At 39.0% G+C, this 20215-nt stretch overlaps 1 protein-coding gene across 2 annotated transcripts in view; it reads right to left on the reverse strand.

Moving 5' to 3' along the window:
- The window catches only part of ITGA2 (integrin subunit alpha 2), a 106611-nt gene that overhangs the window by 63570 nt on the left and 22826 nt on the right, over positions 1 to 20215 (reverse strand). Inside the window, exon 2 of one of the 2 annotated variants that reach the window (XM_023210557.3) lies at positions 3588 to 3708. The exons of the other annotated variant lie outside the window; for it this stretch is intronic. Coding sequence (XP_023066325.2) covers positions 3588 to 3708 — 121 coding nt within the window. The remainder of the gene's footprint in view (positions 1 to 3587; positions 3709 to 20215) is intronic. 2 annotated transcript variants of the gene reach the window in all.

The following is a 20215-nucleotide window of genomic DNA, read 5'->3' on the forward strand; positions in this document are numbered from 1 at the left end:
CCGGGTTTAAGCCATTCTCCTGCCTCAGCCTCCCGAGTAGCTGAGACTACAGGCACCCGCCACCTCGCCCGGCTAGTTTTTTTTTTGTATTTTTAGTAGAGACGGGGTTTCACCGTGTTAGCCAGGATGGTCTCGATCTCCTGACCTCGTGATCCGCCCGTCTCGGCCTCCCAAAGTGCTGGGATTACAGGCTTGAGCCACCGCGCCCGGCCAAATATACTTGTCTTTTAACAATGTCTTGGATACTTAGAGGGAATCTTACATAGAGAAAGGAGATATGGCTGCCTCTCGTGTTCCCAGGACTCCGCCTGGTGGGATCCTCTCAACTCTGTGTCCCTTTTCGTCTTGTTCAACTTCCAACCTGCAGCATGGCCGGTGGTTGAGCCCCTTACAATCCTTGAAAGGCTTATCACCTTCAATAATGTCTATTACTGATGTTGGCTCTTTCTCTTAGATTTACTCCGCCCAGGAAAGCTGTTACTTAAAAGAATCACTTCAAATTCAGTGCCAGGTGTCTTCAGCTAGGACATATCTATGGACTAGAACAGTGGAGTTCACCTGAACCTCCCTTTCACCTCATAGGTCCTAAGTCAGTCTACTATAGCTCACTTTGTATAGCACTTGGGATAAATCATTTAGAATTAGGACTTCCATTTAGTCATTTAACAAATAATTATTGATCCTTTACTCAGTGCCAGATATCAGTCTGGGTGCTGAGAATGCAGCAGTCAACAAAACAATGTCCCTGAACTCAGAGACAGTGGCAGGAGACAGATAATGAGCATATAAAAACAAGTATATATCATTTAAGATAGTACTAATTGTTAGAAAATAAATCCACCTGTAAGGCTAGAGTGACTCAGCAGTTGAGTGCTATATAGATAGGGTTGCTCTGAAAGGTCTATGAGGAGGAAACATTTGAGCTGAGACTGAAAGATGAAAAACATTTGAGTGATGATCTTAGGGAAGACTCTTCCAGGCAGGAGAAAAGAATTTGCAAAAGCTTTGAAACAGGAATGAGTTACGCATGTTCAAGGAACAGACAAAAGACTTAGTCCTTGGAGCATAGAAAGCAAAGGAGAAAGTGTAAAAGATGGTAATAGGAAAGACAGGCTGACACCCAATCACAGAGCATCCTTTAGGGAATTTTAATCTAGGGAGTGAGCTGTGGTTTTTGTTTTTTGAGATGGAGTCTCACTCTGTCACCCAGGCTAGAGTGCAGTCGTATGATCTTGGCTCACTGCAACCTCCACCTCCCAGGTTCAAGCGATTCTCCTGCCTCCGCCTCTGGAGTAGCTGGGATTACAAGTGCCCACCACCACACCTGGCTGATTTTCGTATTTTTAGCAGAGATGGGGTTTCATCATTTTGATCAGGCTGGTCTTGAAATTCTGGCCTCAAGTGATCCACCCACCTTGGCCTCCCAAAGTGCTGGGATTACAGGTGTGAGCCACTGTTCCTAGCCGAGCCATGTTTTTAACAGTTCACACTGGCTAGAGCAAAGAGAGCAGAATAAAGCTGGCAAGAAGGGAAGCTGAAGGCAGGTGGAGAAGCTGCTGCAGCAGTGCCTGTGGGAGCTGGTGTTGGCTTCTACCAGGGTGGCAGCAGGAGAGACAGTGAGGAATGGCCAAGTATAATTGGTATTTTGGTGATAGGATTAACAGGACTGGCTCATGGATAAGATATAGGGGAGGAGAAAGAAGACAAGCCAAGCTTTTTGGCCTCATTAGTTTGTGCAGAAAATCAGATACTTGTGTTCTCCCAGTTAAGTTTGGGATGTCTACTGGCCATTAAAGTGGAGACATTGAATGAATTGTTTAATATAGCAGTCTGAGGGAAAACACTAGGGCTAAATATGTAAAACTGTGGGTCACTAGCTACTTCATCTGCTAGATTCCAAGGTCAAAATATACTGACCATATTATCTTTCTAGCCTCCTCATCACTTTATGATTATCAAAGCATCATTTGATAATTGTTAGACATGCAACTCTCTCGTATCCCAAATGGTTACAGTAATTGCTAATCTTTAGTTTCCAACCAGATGTTATCTTTCCAGATGATTGATAAACTGTCTCTACATGCATTGTTTTCCAAGTCTCCTCATGTTAGTTAATACTCATCTCCAGCCTCTTCATCCCCACCGCTTAAAACCCAGCTCACGATTTACATCCTCCAAGACACCTCCTGAGAAATGCTGCCCTCTCATGGGATGATTTCATTTTGTTTCCTCATCAAATAGACAGGCATGCCCCAACATGTGATCCTGAACCTTTCTTTGAATTCAATTGTTTAGAGTATCAAATGGAAGTTCACACAGAAAAAAGGCTTATGTATTATAGTTTTTTTTTTTTTTTTTTTTTTTTGAGAGAGGATCTTACTCTGCCACTCAGGTTGGAGTGCAGTGGTGCCAACATAGCTCACTGCAGCCTCAAATTCCTGGGCTCAAGCGATCCTCCCACCTCGGCTTCCTGAGTAGTTGGGACTGCAGGCATGCACCTCCATACCCCATTGATTTTTAGATTTTTAATAGGGATGAGGTCTCCCGATGTTGCCCAGGTGGTCTCTAACTCCTAGGCTCAAGTGATCCTCCTACCTCAGCCTCCCAAAGTGCTCAGATTACAAGCGTGAGCCACTGCACTTGGCCATACATTACAGTTCTTATTTGATAAGCCAACAACAGCCCATTTACTCATTGAAAAGAGCTCTACAGAGTGGAGATTCAGAATCTGAAGTTCCAGGGTGAGTGGGGATGGTCTGGAGCCTTCTGCTGCAACAAGGAGATAAGATCCCCATGGCAGGACCTGTGTCCACAAGTGGGCATTAACTCTGGCAGAATAGGAGTTATGGCTCTTCTTCCCAAATACAACTTTCAAATTACCTCATTTCTCTGGGTTCACTTGCATTATTATTATGGGAACTAGATTTCCATATCCATCGAGGTGGTTGTTTTTCACCTGGGTAGAATGGCCATGCTTTGAAAACGTAACCATCACATAGCATGAAAAGACTGGGGGCACTTTGAGGCAAAAATAAAAAGTGATAATATGCTAGAGAAAGCCACCTTTGTACATTTTGCATTGATGTTTGTGAGGACCCTTCACCACATGGAGGGGAGAAGGCTAACTTAGAATGAAGCAAGTAGACAAAACCTTGCTAAAGAAAAAATTTAGGGAACAATTCTACCATTTAGAAATGGCCCAGAGATAGCATTAATAACTAGGTGATGATTTACAAAGTTCAATGAATATCAGTTTATGTGATAAGAAATGAAGACAAATCTATCATTCTATCTATCAATCTACCTACTTATGTATTAGATGGTCAAAACTGGTATTATAAATTTGCTTTTGAATATTTAGAGACAATTTTCTATCCAGGCTTTAAAAAATGAACTATTATACCATCCCATTAATGATCAGTCTGCAGTTGTCAACTCTCAAAGTAAGATTGCTCATTTAAGGATATTAGAGGGCCACCCATTTATAGTACATTTATTAAAGGCACCAATTTGAAAAAGCAATTGAAGTCAAATATGAAATTTATTTTGTGTTTTTATTGAAATCATAAAGAAGAGAATATTCTTACCAGTTGCCTTTTGGATTTATGAACTGCTGCACTGCATAGCCAAACTGTTCACTTGAAGGACCAGAAAATATTTTTGCTTCTGGGAGACCAACATTGTATGCCAAACAACAATTTAAAATGCCTATTAAGAAAAATATGAAACAGCACATATTTACAATTCATGAATATAAGTGTGTCATATAATTCTTGAAGGCCATTTTTAAGAAAACTTGCTTGACCTAATAATTATTACTTATCAACGATTACCCAGAAAAAGTAACTACTGCCTTTTAAGTACTTATTTGGAGGCCTGGCACCAAGCTAAATACTATATATGCATAATTCATTATATTATTAATCTCTTCATGGCAACCCTAGAAGATAGTTACTAATATTATCTTTGTTTTGTAGAGAATTTTGAGGTTCCAGGGGATAAGCATATCTCACCGCTGGAAAGAGGTAAGGATGAAGGCAAAATTTGAACACAAGACTTAAAACCACTAAATTACTTCTAAGTATTCTTAAGTAATTTGAGTTATATTTGTCTTTCCCAAAACAACAAGCCTCTAAGCCACCCAAGGGCAAGGGCTGAAGGGTATCATCTATTTATTCTGAATCACCTTGAATATCTTGACATGGACTCTATATGAAACATCTGTTGAAAAGGCATTGATGACTACATCAAAGAAGATAGAAAATTACAGCTCCTTGAAAATTGTATCATTTTCTTTCAGAAGAGATCATTATCATTTTTGAGGATGAAAATGTAGGGATTGGTGTCATATCTTTTCTATTCCAGTGGGAACTGTCAAAAGTGGTTTTGTTTTTGATGCTTCTTTCTGAATGATTAAGAAATGCTAATCATTTCAAAAAACAGAACAAAGACCAAGGCAGATAAAGCCTTGATAGACTTTATTTTTTTTAAATTCTTATTTCTGATGGAAAGGAAGTGAAGGAAAAGATAAGGCAAATCATGTTTCTCTGTCTGGCACTGACAGCATTAATGTTGCCAGTTCTTCATCCTACAGAAAGAAGGTTGTGTGTATATTAATGCTTTCTCTGGAGATGGGAATGTGCCTCATGTTGCTTAAGATCAATATTTACCTTCTCAGACACTGAAGACAGAATGGACTCTTTAAAATCGACATCAAAGTTCCATTAACATGTGCTTTCACAAAGAAATGTCCTACTTTCTAGGCAGCATTACAAGTGCACAGTATTTCATATGTCTATTGTTTTAGGCACTAAAAGGTCAGAAGAAAAAGGCTTGCTCTTCCATTGGGCCTCGCATTTCTGGGAGCAGATTCTATAGAGTGCTCCGAAAGGATAATGAAGTCAGTGATGAAGCAACAGGGACTTAAAGTAGTTAACGTGCCTCTGTAAGTGCCAAAATCACTCTACCAGGGATTTGTCCACACAAGGAGTTCAGCTCTTTATTTCTTACAAATAATGTGCTGCCAAGAGAAATACAAATACTTATTCTGAAATGCTCTATAGCAAAATCTACAAAGCTTAACATCTGCAAATTTTCTCCTTAACATCTATTTTTCATATGCACCATTGCTCCTTTTTATTTTTGAATAATAAAAAAATGCAAAAGAAAATAACAGCAAATTAAGCAGAGAACCAGAATTGGCATTCAGAATACTGGTGTTTTCAATCAACATTTATCTTCATCCCATTGTGGAGAGCTCAATAAATGGCATTTGAATATGTTATCAATCATCCAACATACTAGCATGGAGAGATGATGCCAAACTGCGTTCACTTTTAAAATACCTAATGCTGGAAAGGACACATGTGACTGTATATACAACAACCTCATTTTCCCCCATTAATTAGAACTGGGCAGATTATGTAATGACAGGAAATTATGATGGAGTTCATTTTATCATTTAGCAGTTCAATTTTATCACATATATAGGCATATATGTGTTACTATATATGCATATATGTATATTATTAACTTTGGTCTTGTCATTGAACTGAGAATAAAATCTAATTTCCTCACTGTAGATTCAAAGGTCCTTCACGATCGAGCCCTGGTGTATCTTTCCGACTTCACTTCCCACCACTCTCCTCCTCCATCCCTGTGTTCCAGCCACACTCACTTTCCTTCTGTTTTTTGAACACATGCAGCTCAGTCTGCTCATGCGCTTTGCAGCTGCCTGTTCCACTGCCTATAACATCCTCCCCCAACACGGCATGTTGGACTTTGCTCAAATAGGTTTCTGCTCTCCCTTGCCCTTCTGTGTAGCAGCAGCACCCTTCTTTATCACCGTATCACTACTGGAGCAATTATCCAAAATTATCTTATATATCCATATTATTTTGTCTGTGCCTACTAAAATGTAAGCTCCTTGAGAAGTCAAACCTTGTTTCTTTTATTCACTGTTACTTTCTCAGCACCTAGGATAATTTCTTTAATAAAATGTATTTTAATTACTATATGTTCTTCAATAATGATTTGGAATATAAAGAAAACTGGAGGGAAAAATCATTCATAATCTTTTCATTCTACTGTAAGTACAGTTAATTCAGATGTATTTCCTTCCAGTATTTTTCCTCTATTTAAATTATAATGTTTATTCCAAATTGCATCCTACTGTTTCTTAATGCTTATGTGTGCCTATGTCAGAATCATCCTGACTCATTTGAGTGCCACAACAATCCTGTGAAACAGCAAAACCAAGCTATTATTAACAAATTACAAATAAGGAAACTGAAACTCATGAAGGCTAAATGTCTTTCTTGCGCAATGTCACCCACTCTGAGTCTAGGTTTGGCTCATCTCTCAACTTTATTGTCCAGAATTTCTATTAATAAATGATCTGCTCATTTTTACTCACAAAGCATGTCCTTCTTTATCACCATCCCTTCATTTCATTGATACTAAATCTCCTCTTTTCTGCTATTTAAATCCTTCCCTTTATATCCTGCCTCTTTTGATAAATCTGGACAATCTCAAGTCTCTATACTTTTTCTCTTAATATGTATTTACAGCTCAATTCTCTGTCATCATTTCACACTTGGCATATGATATTTAAATAGCTCATAAAAATTTAATGGAAGTATTCTGTCTAATTCAGCATCTATTTCTTCTTTGCAATCCCAATGCCTGTATCTTCTGATATCTGTCCTCATAGCTCAACTGAATCATATGGATAATGAGAACCATATTTGGTTCACCTTGTTTCCTTCCTCCAAACCATGCCCATGTGTCTACACATACTTAAAAAATGGACCATTCAACGTATATTTATACAGCTCCTTTGTACCAGGCATTTTTTAAGGTACTGAGGATACTGCAAATAAATAAAACTCAACTCTCCCTGCTCTCTTTGCATTTCCATTATGGTAATTTTACTAAAAAGATGGCATCAAAATGTATAAGTGTTAAAATAAAGAGTGGTAAAAAGAGCCTTGAGCTCAGTATTGAGAAGAGGGTAAATCTAAGTTCAACGGTTTCACAGAGGAGGTGGCAATTAATCTGGATCTTGGAGGGCAAGTTGGAATTCACTACATAAAGAAGAAGGCAAAGCTCATCCCAGGCACCAGAAAGATCATGTTAAACAGGCCTAGGGTGTGAAAGAGAAGAGTATGGCAATGGTGAAAAGTCTGGCACAGAAAGTCATAAGTTGCTTCATTAATCTATACATTTCCAGTTCTCTATGAGATGCAGTGAGTCTTCAACTGACTTGGGCTTTGCCAGGAGCCTATTATCACCCAGAGTATAAATCTTCCTTCTTTGTCCTCATGTGAATGCCTGGAAATGCAATAATTGCATAGAAAACTCAACATATTTAACAAAGGTGACCTTGTTATACATGTGTTGACTGTAACCAGGCCAAAGTATTCCAGTAAATCTCACCAAAGCTTACACCAAATACAAACATTTTACCTCATGTAGAGTTAACTAGTTTCCTCTATTTTCACAATAAAAAGGGGATAGTGTTTCATCCTAGATCATAACAGGCTGATTGCCATTTTAATATCCATAGGTAAACCAGATAATCAAACACAAGATAACTAATGTAGATTTCTTATTTTTCTTAGAGTCTGAGGCAGGAGGATAGCTTGAATCCAGGAGTGCAAGACCATCCTTGGCAGCACAATGAGACCTCATCTCTACAAAAAATAGACAATTAGGTGGGCATGGTGGTGCATGCCTGTAGTTCCAGCTACTTGGGAGGCTGAGATGAGAGGATTGCTTGAGTTCACGAGGTCCAGACTGCAGTGAGCCATGAAGCCACCACTGCACTGCAGACTGCGTGACAGAGGCTCTGTCTCTAAATCAAATAAACAAAAATTTACAGGATCTCCTTTTCTGAGGATTCCTGACCATCTCTGAAATAATTTTTTTGGAAAAAATTTAAGAATTAATTTTAATAAGTATGAAATGTATTCTACTTTCTTCTGGAGCCTAATTTTAAGTTATAATTCAAAAGAGAAATATATGATTGGGGATTCAATATAGTTAACCTATTTGTGTTCTGAAAATGTAGCGAAGGCTAATCATGGTAGCTCACACATGTAATCTCAATGGCTGACTGAGACAGGAGGATCATTTGAGCCCAGGAGTTCAAGGCTGCGGTGAACTGTGATTGTGCCTCTGTACTTCAACCTGGGCAACAGAGTAAGACCCTGCCTCCAAAAAAAAAAAAAAAAAAAAAAAAACAGTGAAACTCAGAAAGGAAAAAGTCTTTTAACAACAAGAGTATAAATAATGTATAAAACAAAACACGTTATTTTATATTCAACCACAAAAATTTGGCAAGGGAAGTTTATTGATGTCTATGATATCAGTGTCAGAACTGAAGGATGCATTTTTTTAGGAAAGGGTGGCTAAAAAGGTTCTAACTTTTGTGGTCAATGCAAATTTGAGCATATCTACATACACTGAAGGGCCAGGGGTAGGGATAGGTTTTTCATAGAAGGGACTCATTTGCAAAAGGTGCCCAGGGACATACATAGGAAGAAAGTCAGGTTAAGAGAAGAGAGTAAAGGCCAAAAGCAAGAGGTGAACTTGGGAAGAGAGGTGTGGTTTTGACATAGCCTCTCAGATTGCAATTTGGCCCATTCCTGAAGATGCATGCTACACTTCTAGGGGGAACAATGTCGCCATTGAATACGGAACAAAAACATAAGAACTGTAAGGCCTATCTCTAAATGTGAGCACAGAATGTCATTACTTTAAGAAGGTGGAGCACATTTCTCCCATGCCTGAGGGACTGGTCCTCAGTAGCTACAGAAGGATTGACAGGGAAGAGGGCAGAGAATGGTGAGCAACTAGGGCATGCAGAGAGAGGGCAGGGGCCATGGTGCAAGTGACCAGGACACAGGGGATACAATTGGGGGCAGCAAAAGTTTCCAGGAGAACCACGCTGTAGAGTCTGGGAGAATGTTGTCTACTCCTAAAGAATGAGAAAACAGTGTTTAGGCACTTAGGCTCTCCGTATGTGTAAGTAGGTGGTTGGGCCACAGAAGTTCTATTTTGTTAATAACAATTTTGTATTTTATGTCATCTCTCAGTCTTAGGTGGCCTAAGAAAACATACTTTATATATATTAAACAGCTTTAATGATTTCTAGCAGTCTAAAATAATTAGTTCCTAATGACCAGCATTAAAATTATCTGAATATCCAAGATTAGGGGAGTGAATATGCAAATAGTAGCATATAAACTAGATGGAGTTATATCCTGCCATTAAAAAAACAGCAATTGTGAAGAGGATGAAAGTGCTTAACAAAAATAAAATACAAAATTATATTCAGAGTAGAAGAAGGAGGTAAAAATATATGTGAATATTAACAGAGCAAAGAGTACAATTGTGAGTGTAATGTCACTGCTTTTAAATTTTCCTTTAGTGTATTATAATACACTTGCAACAAATAAGAATCAGGATAAAAAAGCCAGCACGGTGGCTCACGCCTATAATCTCACCACTTTGGGAGACGAAGGTGGGTGGATCACCTGAGGTCAGAAGTTCGAGACTAGCCTGGCCAACATGGTGAAACCCTGTCTCTACTAAAAATACAAAAAAAAAAAAAATTAACTGGGCACATATCTGTGGTCCCAGCAACTCCGGAGGCTGAGGCAGAATAATCATTCGAGCTCAGAGGTGGAGGTTGCAGTGAGCCAAGATCAAGCCACTGTCATCCAGCCTGGGTGACAGACTGAAACTCCGTCTCACCAAAATAATAAGAATAAGAATAAGAATCATGATAAAAATAAGGAAGAAAGAAAATTGCTACTCCTACCCTAGACTAGGACTGTAAGCATGAGCTATTTGATTTCAACCTCATTTGCAGTGTCTAATCTGACTGTCACATGCACAAATATATCATTTATAATATATAAAGGGAAACTCTGGCCCATTGGGTTGCATTTGACTCTGACTTTCATTTGCTAGGCATGTCCTAAGAATTGGATCCCTATATTTATGCCTATAGACTTAAAAGTGCAATGGTTATAAATGTCTTTCATCTCTATAACTCAAATGGTCACATAATAACACTTCGAGTCCATGGAACTCTATGCTTGTAATAAGTCTTGTATAAACTTGTTCATATCTGTATGATAACGTGTGATATTTTCTCCATGATTCTATGGTTTTTCTCTCTATATTCAAAACTATCCGTAATACAAAATTAATGAATTTATGCACACAGTTAATAAATAGATTTTACTTTCCCATTTATTTAATTTTTGCTCAATAAACTTATTGAGTATGATGTGGTAAACACTGTTATTAGTGCAGGAATGAGAATTACATGAATCCTCTCTTATCCTAAGGGAATGTGTTCTAAGTCTCGGCATCCCACCCCCCCCAACCAAGTAGATGCCTAAAACAATAGGTAACACCAAACCCTATACAGTATATACTATTTTTTCTATATATACCTACCTATAATAACATTTAACTTGTAAAATTAGACACAATAAGAGATTAAAAACAATAACTAATAACAAATAGAACAATTATAACAATATGCCAGCATTACTACTCTTGCACTTTGGGGCCATTATGAAGTAAAATAAGGATGACTTGGCCAGGCATGGTGGCTTATGCCTATAATCCCAGCACTTTGGGAGGCTGAGGTGGGAAGATCACCTGAGGTCAGGAGTTCAAGACCAGCCTGGCCAACATGGTGAAACCCCATCTCTACTAAAAATGCAAAAATTAGCTGGGAGTGGTGGCACATGCCTATAATCCCAGCTACATGGGAGGGTGAGGCAGAAGAATCACTTGAACCCAGGAGGTGGAGGTTGGAGTGAGCCGAGATCGTGCCACCGCACTCCAGCCTGGGTCACAGAACAAGATTCCATCTCTGAATAAATAAATAAATACATACATAACTAAATAACGGTGACTCAGACACAATCCCTGCAATGCCATGACTGTTGATCTGATAACCAAGATGGCTCCTACGTGACTAATGGGCAGGGGCCACAGACAGCATGCTGGACAAAGGGACGATTCACATCTTGGGCAGGATGGAGTGAGATTTTGTCACACTACTCAGAAAGATGCACAATTTAAAACTTATGACTTGTTTATTTTTGAAATTTGCCATTTAATATTTTTAGGTCACAGGTGACTGTGGGTAACTAATTTATATATTTTGCTCAAGATAAAAAATCAATTAGTTTGCTTATTATATATGAATTACTTCTTTTATTCTTTGTGGTTCAATAAATCATTGAATCATTTTTAAATGATTCAACTTATTTTAATTTTTTAAAGTACCCTTTATTTTCATTTAAAAAACAAAATGTTTTATTTATTCATTTGACATTTATTTATTTATTTACTTTGAGATTGGAGTTTCGCTCTGTTACCCAGGCTGGAGTGCAATGGCATGATCTCTGCTCACTGCAACCTCCGCCTCTCGAGTTCAAGTGATTCTCTTATCTCGGTCTCCTCAGTAGCTGGGATTACAGGTGTGTACCACCACACCCTGCTAATTTTTGTACTTTCAGTAGAGACAGAGTTTCACCATATTGGTCAAGCTGGTCTCGAATTCCTGACCTCAGGAGACCCAGGCAACCTGGCCTCCCAAAGTGCCGGAATTTACAGGCATGAGCCACCCAGTCCAGCCTAAAAAACAAAATGTTTTAAAGAGTATTTTATTAACTTTAGATATGACCTCTTCAAAATAAATGTAATTTCTATAAATATTTTATATGCTTTCTATAATCCTCTTTGTGTTATTCAAAAACTATACTAAGATGGAAGCCAAGATGGCGGACTAGAGGCAGCCGGGAGAAACCTCTCCCACCAAGAAACCAGGACATTGGGAAAGATGGCACACACTCTGAACAAGTCTTTGCAAGCGGGGCATTGAGAGTGGATGAGGGAGGACGCGGATGCTGGGCTGAAGGGGGAGAAAGCTAGGCGCCCTACACGGGGTTGCCCTGCACCAGGAATCCTTCCTGGTCCCCAGCAACTTCTGGGGTGAGTTGAACAGAGAGGAGTGACTTGTTCCTACCACGGACTTCCGGCATCCTAGCAGCAGAACTCATGAACCCCAGGGACACCTGAGCTGACACAAAGAGAGCTGCTTAGAGAGGTGGCAGAGGCAGGACACCAGCCAGCGCAGAGCCCAGAGGGTTTGACAATGGCAGAACATGGCCAAAGACGCCCATCCCTCAAGGTCTGCCATGCTCCTATAGGAGACTTTAGCTTTAGGGTGACTTTTGGACCTGGACAGAGCAGGGAAGTCTTGCCCGTGGGATGGGGCCAATCCTATCTGAGCATCTCCCCGTCTGCTGGCCTTTCCAGGAGCTCCAACTTGACCATGGCTGCTTGCAGAGCAGCTTCAGATGCCCAACCAGAGTGCTTCCTAGGGCACCTCATCAGAGCTCCTGCACTGACAGACCATGCCTGGCCATCAGGAGGGCTCCAGCAGAACAGCCCCTACCGAGGCACAATGGTTTACCTGCAGCCTCCCCCAAAGGCAGCCTCCCCAACCACAGCCTCTCCCCACCATTTTGCCAGCATGCACTTGCCCACGCCCCACACCCCTCCACTTCCCCCCAACACTGCTTTGCTGGCCCACACATGCCAGAAGACCTTGTCTCTCCTCCCCTGCCAGTGAATGCTTATCCTACCACACCCCCGGCTGATGTGTGGGCACCCTGCTATGCTGACATGAATGTACACAGGAATACTGGCAACCTCATCCCCACTGGTGCCCTGCCCCTGCTGTGCTGCTACCACGTACCACCAGCAGGAGCTCATGTAGAAACGCTGCCGCCCTGCTCCTTCTGGAGCCCCAACCCAGCTGACACATGTGCATGTAGCCATGCTGCCACAGCTGCTGTCACATAAAAGTGAGCATAGATCCTGCTGCTACAACCCCAACAAAGAGCTTTGGCTGGCATTCCCCATCGGAGTGTTGTGGACGATATAGACCGTGAACACTTTGGCCCCTCCAGTGCAGCAGATGCCTAACCCTGAGGAACCAGAGAACAAAGCTGGGAGCCCAGTACCAGTTCCTCAGAGTTAGAGTATGCAGCCCAGGAGTGCAGGGCTGAGCCTTTGCTCCCTATAATCTTACAGAGACAATGCCAGTTCACTAAACACCACAATGAACTCCTCAAAGGGCATCAAAGAAGATAAAAGCAAAAAACGACCCATCCAAAAAGTAGCAATTTCAAAGACTGAAGGAACATCAGCCCACACAGATGACAAAGAAACAGCCCATGAGCTCTGACAACTCATAAAGCCAGAATGTCTCCTTATTTCCAAACAACAGCACTAGTTCCCCAGCAATGGTTCCTAACCAGCCTGAAGTGGCTGAAATGACAGAACTAGAATTCACAATATGAATAGAAATGAAGATCATCAAGGTTCAGGAGAAAGTCAAAACCCAATCCAAGGAATCTCAGGAATATAACGAAATAATACAAGAGCTGAAAGACAAAATGACTATTTCAAGAAATAAATAAATTCATCTGATAGAGCTGAAAAACTCACTTCAATAATTTCGTAATGCAATCACAAGTATTAACAGCAGAATATACCAAGCTGATGAAAAAATGTCAGAGCTCAAAGACCAGTTCTCCGAATTAACTCAGACAAAAATAAAGAAAAAAGAATAAAAAAGAATGAACAAAACCTCCAGGAAATATGGGAGTATGTAAAGAGACCACATCTATGATTCATTGGTATCCCTGAAAGAAAGAGGAAGAAAGACAGCAACTTGGAAAACATATTTGAGGATATCATCCATGAAAATTTTCCCAACCTCATTGCAGAGGACAACATTTAAATTCAGGAAATGCAGAGAACCCCTGCAAGATACCAGACAAGATGATCATCCCCAAAACACGTGGTCATCAGATTCTCCAAAGCCAAAAATAAAATAAAGAACAAATGTTAAAGGCAGCCAGAAAGAAGAGCTAGGCCACCTATAAAGGGAACCCCATCAGGCTAACAATGAACCTTACAAGCAGAAATACTACAAGCCAGAGGAGATTTGAGGTCTATATTCAGCATTCTTGAACAAAAGCAGTTCCAACCAAGAATTTCACTTCCACCCAAACTAAGCTTCATAAGTGAAGGAGAAATAAGATCCTTTTCACATAAGCAAATGCTAAGGGAATTAGTTATCACCAGACCTCTCCCTTACAAGAGGTCCTAAGGGGGGTGCTAGATATGGAAAGGAAAGACTGTTAGCAGCTACCACAAAAACACACTGAAGTACATAGACCATTGACACTGTAAAGCAACTACACAATCAAGTCTGTATAACAATCAGCTAACATGATGATAGGATCAAATTCGCACAAATCAATGTGAACGTTGAGTATAAATGGGTTGAATGCCCCAATTAAAAGGCACAGAGTGGCAAGTTGGAGAAAGAAGCAAGACCCAACTGTATGCTGTCTTCAAGAGAACCATCTCACATGTGATGACACCTGTAGGCTCAAACTAAAGAGCTGGAGAAAAATCTACTAAGCAAAAGAGAAGTGAAAAAAGCAGAGGCTGCTATTCTAATTTCAGACAAAATTGACTTTAAACCAATAACAATCAGAAAGGACAAAGAAGGGCATTATATCATGTAAAGGGTTCAATTCAACAAGAAGATCTGACTATCCTAAATATGTATACACCCAAAATAGGGGCACCCAGATTCACAAAACAAGTCCTTAGAGACCTACAAAGACTTAGATAACCACACAATAATAATGGGCAACTTCAACACCCCACTGATAGTATTAGACAGATCATTGAGGCAGAAAACTAACAAAGGTATTTAGGACCTGAATTTGACACTTGACCAAATGGACCTAATAGGCATCTAAGAACTTTCTACCCCAAAACAACATAATACACATTCTTCTCATCTGCACAAGGTACATACTCTAACACTGACCACACAATTAGCCATAAAACAATTCTCAGCAAATTAAAAAAAAATTAAAAAGTCATACCAACCACACTCTTGGACAATAGCACAATAAAAACAGAAATCAATACTGAGAAGATTGCTCAAAACCAAATAATTGCATCTAAATTAAACATCCTGGTCCTGAATGACTTTTGGGTAAACAATGAAATTAAGGCAGAAGTCAAGAAATTCTTTGAAACTAATGAAAGCAAAGATACAACATATGAGAGAATCTCTGGGACACAGCAAAACCAATATTAAGTGGAAAGTTGATAGTGCTAAACATACATGTGAGAAAGTTAGAAAGATCTCAAATTAACAACCTAATATCACACCTACGGGAGCTAGAACAATAAGAACAAGCCAACTTCAAAGCTAGCAGAAGGCAACATATAACCAAAATCAGAGAAAAACTGAATGAAATTGAGGTACAAAAACCCATATAAAAGATCAACAAATTCAGGAATTCAGGAGTTCCTTTTTTTTTTTTTTTTTTTTTTTTTTTTTGAAGATAGACTGCTAGCTAGACTAAAAAGAAAAAGAGAGGCAATTAAAATAAACAATCAGAAATTACAAAGGGGATATTATCAGCAACCTCACAGAAACACTAAAAACCCTTAGAGTTTATTATGTATACCTCTATGCACACAAACTAGAAAACCTAGAAGAAATAGATGCATTCCTGGAAACATACAACCTCCTAATATTGAACCACAAAGAAATCAAAACTGGATAGAGGAATAGTGAGTTTTGAAATTGAATGAGTAAGAAAAAGCTGGCCGGGCGCGGTGGCTCAAGCCTGTAATCCCAGCACTTTGGGAGGCCGAGACGGGCGGATCACGAGGTCAGGAGATCAAGACCATCCTGGCTAACACGGTGAAACCCCGTCTCTACTAAAAAATACAAAAAAAACTAGCCCGGCGAGGTGGCGGGAGCCTGTAGTCCCAGCTACTCGGGAGGCTGAGGCAGGAGAATGGCGTAAACCCGGGAGGCGGAGCTTGCAGTGAGCTGAGATCCGGCCACTGCACTCCAGCCTGGGCTACAGAGCAAGACTCCGTCTCAAAAAAAAAAAAAAAAAAAAGAAAGAAAGAAAAAGCTTACCAACCAGAAAAAATCCAGGACCTGATGAATTCATAACTGAATTGTACCAGATGTATAAAGAAGAACTGGTACCATTCCTACTAAAACTATTCCAAAAAAATGAGGTGGAGGGACTCTTTCCTAACTCGTTCTATGAAGCCAGCATTATTCTGATACCAAATCCTGGTAGAAACACGATAAAAAAGAAAACTTCAGGACAACATCCCTGATGAACATAGAAGAAAAATCCTCAATAAAGTACCAGCAAGTCAAATCCAGCAGCACATAAAAAAGCTAATCCACCATGATCAAGTAGGTTTTATTCCTCGGATGCAAGGTTGGTGCAACATATGCCAATTAATAAATGTGATTAATCACATAAACAGAACTAAAAACAAAAACCACATGATCATCTGAATAGATGTAGAAAAACCTTTCAATAAAATTCAACATCCTTTCATGTTAAATACCCTCAACAAATTAGGTTCTGAAGAAACATACCTCAAAGTAATAAGAACCACCTGTGACAAACCCACAGCCAATGTCATACTGAATGGGCAAAAGTGAGAAGCATTCTCTTAGAGAACCAGAACAAGACGAGGATGCTGACTCTCACCACTCCTATTTACCATATTACTGGTAGTCATAGCCAAAGCAATCGCACAAGAGGAAGAAATAAAGGCATCCAAATAGAAAGGGAGGAAGTCAAACCATTTGTTTGCAGATGATATGATTCTATACCCAGAAAATGCCATAGTCTCTGCTCAAAGCTCCTAGATTTGATAAGCAACTTCAGCAAAGTTTAAGGATGCAAGATTGACATACAAAAATCAGTAGCATTCCTATACACCAATAATGTCCAAGCTGAGGGCCAAAACAAGAAAATAATCCCATTCACAAAATTCACAAAAAGAATAAAATACCTAGGAGTACAGATAACCAGGGAAGTGGAAGATCTCTACAGACTTATAAAACACTTCTGAAAGAAATCCTAGATGATACAAACAAATGGAAAAACATTTTATGCTTGTGGCTAGGAAGAATCAATGTTGTTAAAATGGCCATACTTCCCAATCCAATTTATAGATTCAATGCTATTACTATCAAACTATTACTACCTAAACAGAATTAGAAAAAAACTGTATTTAAAATTCATATGGAATAAAAAAGAGCCTGAATAGCAAAAATAATCTAAGCAAAAAGAACAAAGTTAGAGGCATCACATTATCCAACTTCAAACTGTACTAAAAGGCTACAGTAATGAAAACAACATGGTACTGGCACAAAAATGGACACATAGATGAATGGCACAGAATAGAGAGCCCCAGAAATAAAGTTGTACACTTACAACCATCTGATCTTTGACAAAGTTGAAAAAAAAAAAAAAAAAAAGAAATAAATAGGGAAAGGACTGCCCATTTACTAAATAGTGTTGGGATAACTGGCTAGTCATATGTAGAAGATTGATACTGGACCCTTTCTTTACACCATACACAAAAATCAACTCAAGATAGATTTAAGGACTTAAATGCAAAACCTGAAACTATAAAACCCTGGAAGATAATCTAGGAAATACCATTCTGAACGTTGACTTTGGCAGGGATTTCATGATAAAGATGCCAAAAGCAGTTACAACAAAACAAAATTGACAAATGAGACCTAATTAAACTAAAAAGCTCTGTACAGCAAAATAAACTATCAACAGAGTAAACAGACAACCTACAGAGTGGGAGAGCGTATTCAAAAAACTATGTATCTGAAAAAGGTTTAATATACAGAATCTGTATGGAACTTAAGCAAATTTACAAGCAAAAAACCAAACAACCCCATTAAAAAGTGGGCAAAGGAAATTAACCAATGCTTTCAAAAGAAGACATACATGTGGCCAACAAGTATATGAAAAAATGCTCCACACCATTGATCTTTAGAGAAATACAAGTCAAAGCCACAATGAGATATCATCTCACACCAGTCAGCATGGCTATCAATAAAAAGTAAAGTAAAAAAAAAAAAATAACAGATGCTGGTGAGGTTGTAGAGAAAAGGGATCACTTATAAACTGCTGGTAGGAATGTAAATTAGTTCTGCCATTGTGGAAAGCAGTTTGGTGACTTCTCAAAGAACTTAAAACAGAATTATCATTTGACCCAGCAATCCCATTTTTAGGTATATACCCAAAAGACTATAAATTGTTTTACTATAGAGACACATGCATGCCCATGTTCATTGCAGTGCTATTCACAATAGCAAAGACATGGAGTCACCTAAATGCCCACCAAGGGTAGACTGGGTAAAGAAAATATGGTGTATATATATATATGGAATATTATGCAGCAATAAAAAAGAATGAGATCATGTTCTTCTCAGCAACATGGATGGAGCTGGAAGCCGTTATCCCAGCAAACTAATGCGGGAACAGAAAACCAAATACCACATTTTCTCACTTATAAGTGGGAGATAAATACTGAGTACACACAGACACAAAGAAGGGAACCATAGACACTGGAGCCTACTTGAGGGTGGAGGGTGGAAGGAGGTTGAGCACTGAAAAACTACCTATCAGGTACTATGCTTATTACCAGGGTGATGAATTTTCTGTACACCAAACCCTTATGTAACTTAATTTACTTATATAACAAACCTGCACATGTACCCCTGAACCTAAAATAAAAGTTTTTTTTAAAAAAGCTATATTATCTGACAAGACCTTTAGGTAAATGTGATTAACTTAAATAGAGGCAGCATGACCTCCCACTTGAATCCAAGTCTTATTGTTTAAAAATAACAATAGAAAGCAATAAATGCTGATGCTTAAGACAGAATCATTTCTTCCTTCTCCAAAAGTAAAAATAGAAATTAATTTTTTTAACGTTCTTTAAAACTTTCCAGTCAATTCAAGTCACCATTTCGATATAATGTTGCTATCTGGTACCATGAACAGAAAACCAAAGCTATCTCATGTGTATCAGGAACAAACTCATCCTTTTTTATCCAAATAAATCCAAATGCATCCACAAACATTACAAATTCTCAGCAAGAGTGTACACTAGGAGAATAATTTCCCACCTTGTAGAAACTGTTAATCATCATTGAAATTCAAAATACTGTCCTCATCCTGAGGAAATCTCCACTCTAGCATGTAGTGCAGAATGACAGCTAGGCTGTGCTCAACTTCCTGAGACTGTAATGATATTTTACATATAAATAACCCCTTACTGCTCCCAAGGATTTTTTTTTATAACCATGACAATTTTTTGTACTTAATTTACACAGATTTTGCCAAAATCAATGATGACAAATTTATTTTCAAATACACTCATTACTTACATTTTAAGTTGGCAGATTCTTCCACTTGTAACTTTGATATCTGAATGCATGAGACCATATTCTCAGCCTTGAGGACCTTGCTTCTGTAGCTCTGACTGGTTCTAATTCCAACATCCTTCTGATTCCGGGTTTTCTTGGTCCCATCCTACCTTCCTCCCTTGTTATCAATTCCCTCACTCCCCCCCTCCCACTCACATATTCACCACCACTACATGGAATCTCTCAAAGTTCTTTTTAAACACTATTACTATGATGCAATCATTTATTATTTAATGGGGAAAATATTTTATACTTATATTTTAGAGAGAAACTATCTTTGTGTAGAAAAATCCTTGATAAACTGAGGTGCAGATAAAACTTTTAGGGTATCAGTAATAAAGAGGCGGGGCCACTAAGGAGGAAGCTGAACAGGACTTTGAGGGAAGCAGGAACAATGACAAGAGGGAAAGAAAGGATGACCAGCAACATAGCAGTGTGGTTGGAAACTTACAGAAACAGGGATGCCTAACACGGTAGTTTAGTCTGTTTGTATTGCTGTAATTGGCTTGCTGTGGATCTCACCACACCTTGGAGAAAGCTCACTACACACACAAAGGTTATATATGAATGATTCTGTGGGAAAGTTAAGGAAGAAAATTCAACCTTTTAGGCAAAATAAAGGAACAACTAGAGGATTAGTCTGCTGGGAAAGACAGTCCTCTATGGGTCTCTTGCCCCTCTGTATGTCTTAATGGATACATTAGTTTCCTCTGGCTGCTGTAACAAATTACCATAAATGTTGTGGTTTAAAACGGCAGAAGTTTTTTTCTTGTAAATTTGTTTGAGTTCTTTGTAGATTCTGGA

Source organism: Piliocolobus tephrosceles, chromosome 4 (genome assembly GCF_002776525.5).
Source record: "Piliocolobus tephrosceles isolate RC106 chromosome 4, ASM277652v3, whole genome shotgun sequence".
NCBI lineage: Eukaryota > Metazoa > Chordata > Mammalia > Primates > Cercopithecidae > Piliocolobus > Piliocolobus tephrosceles.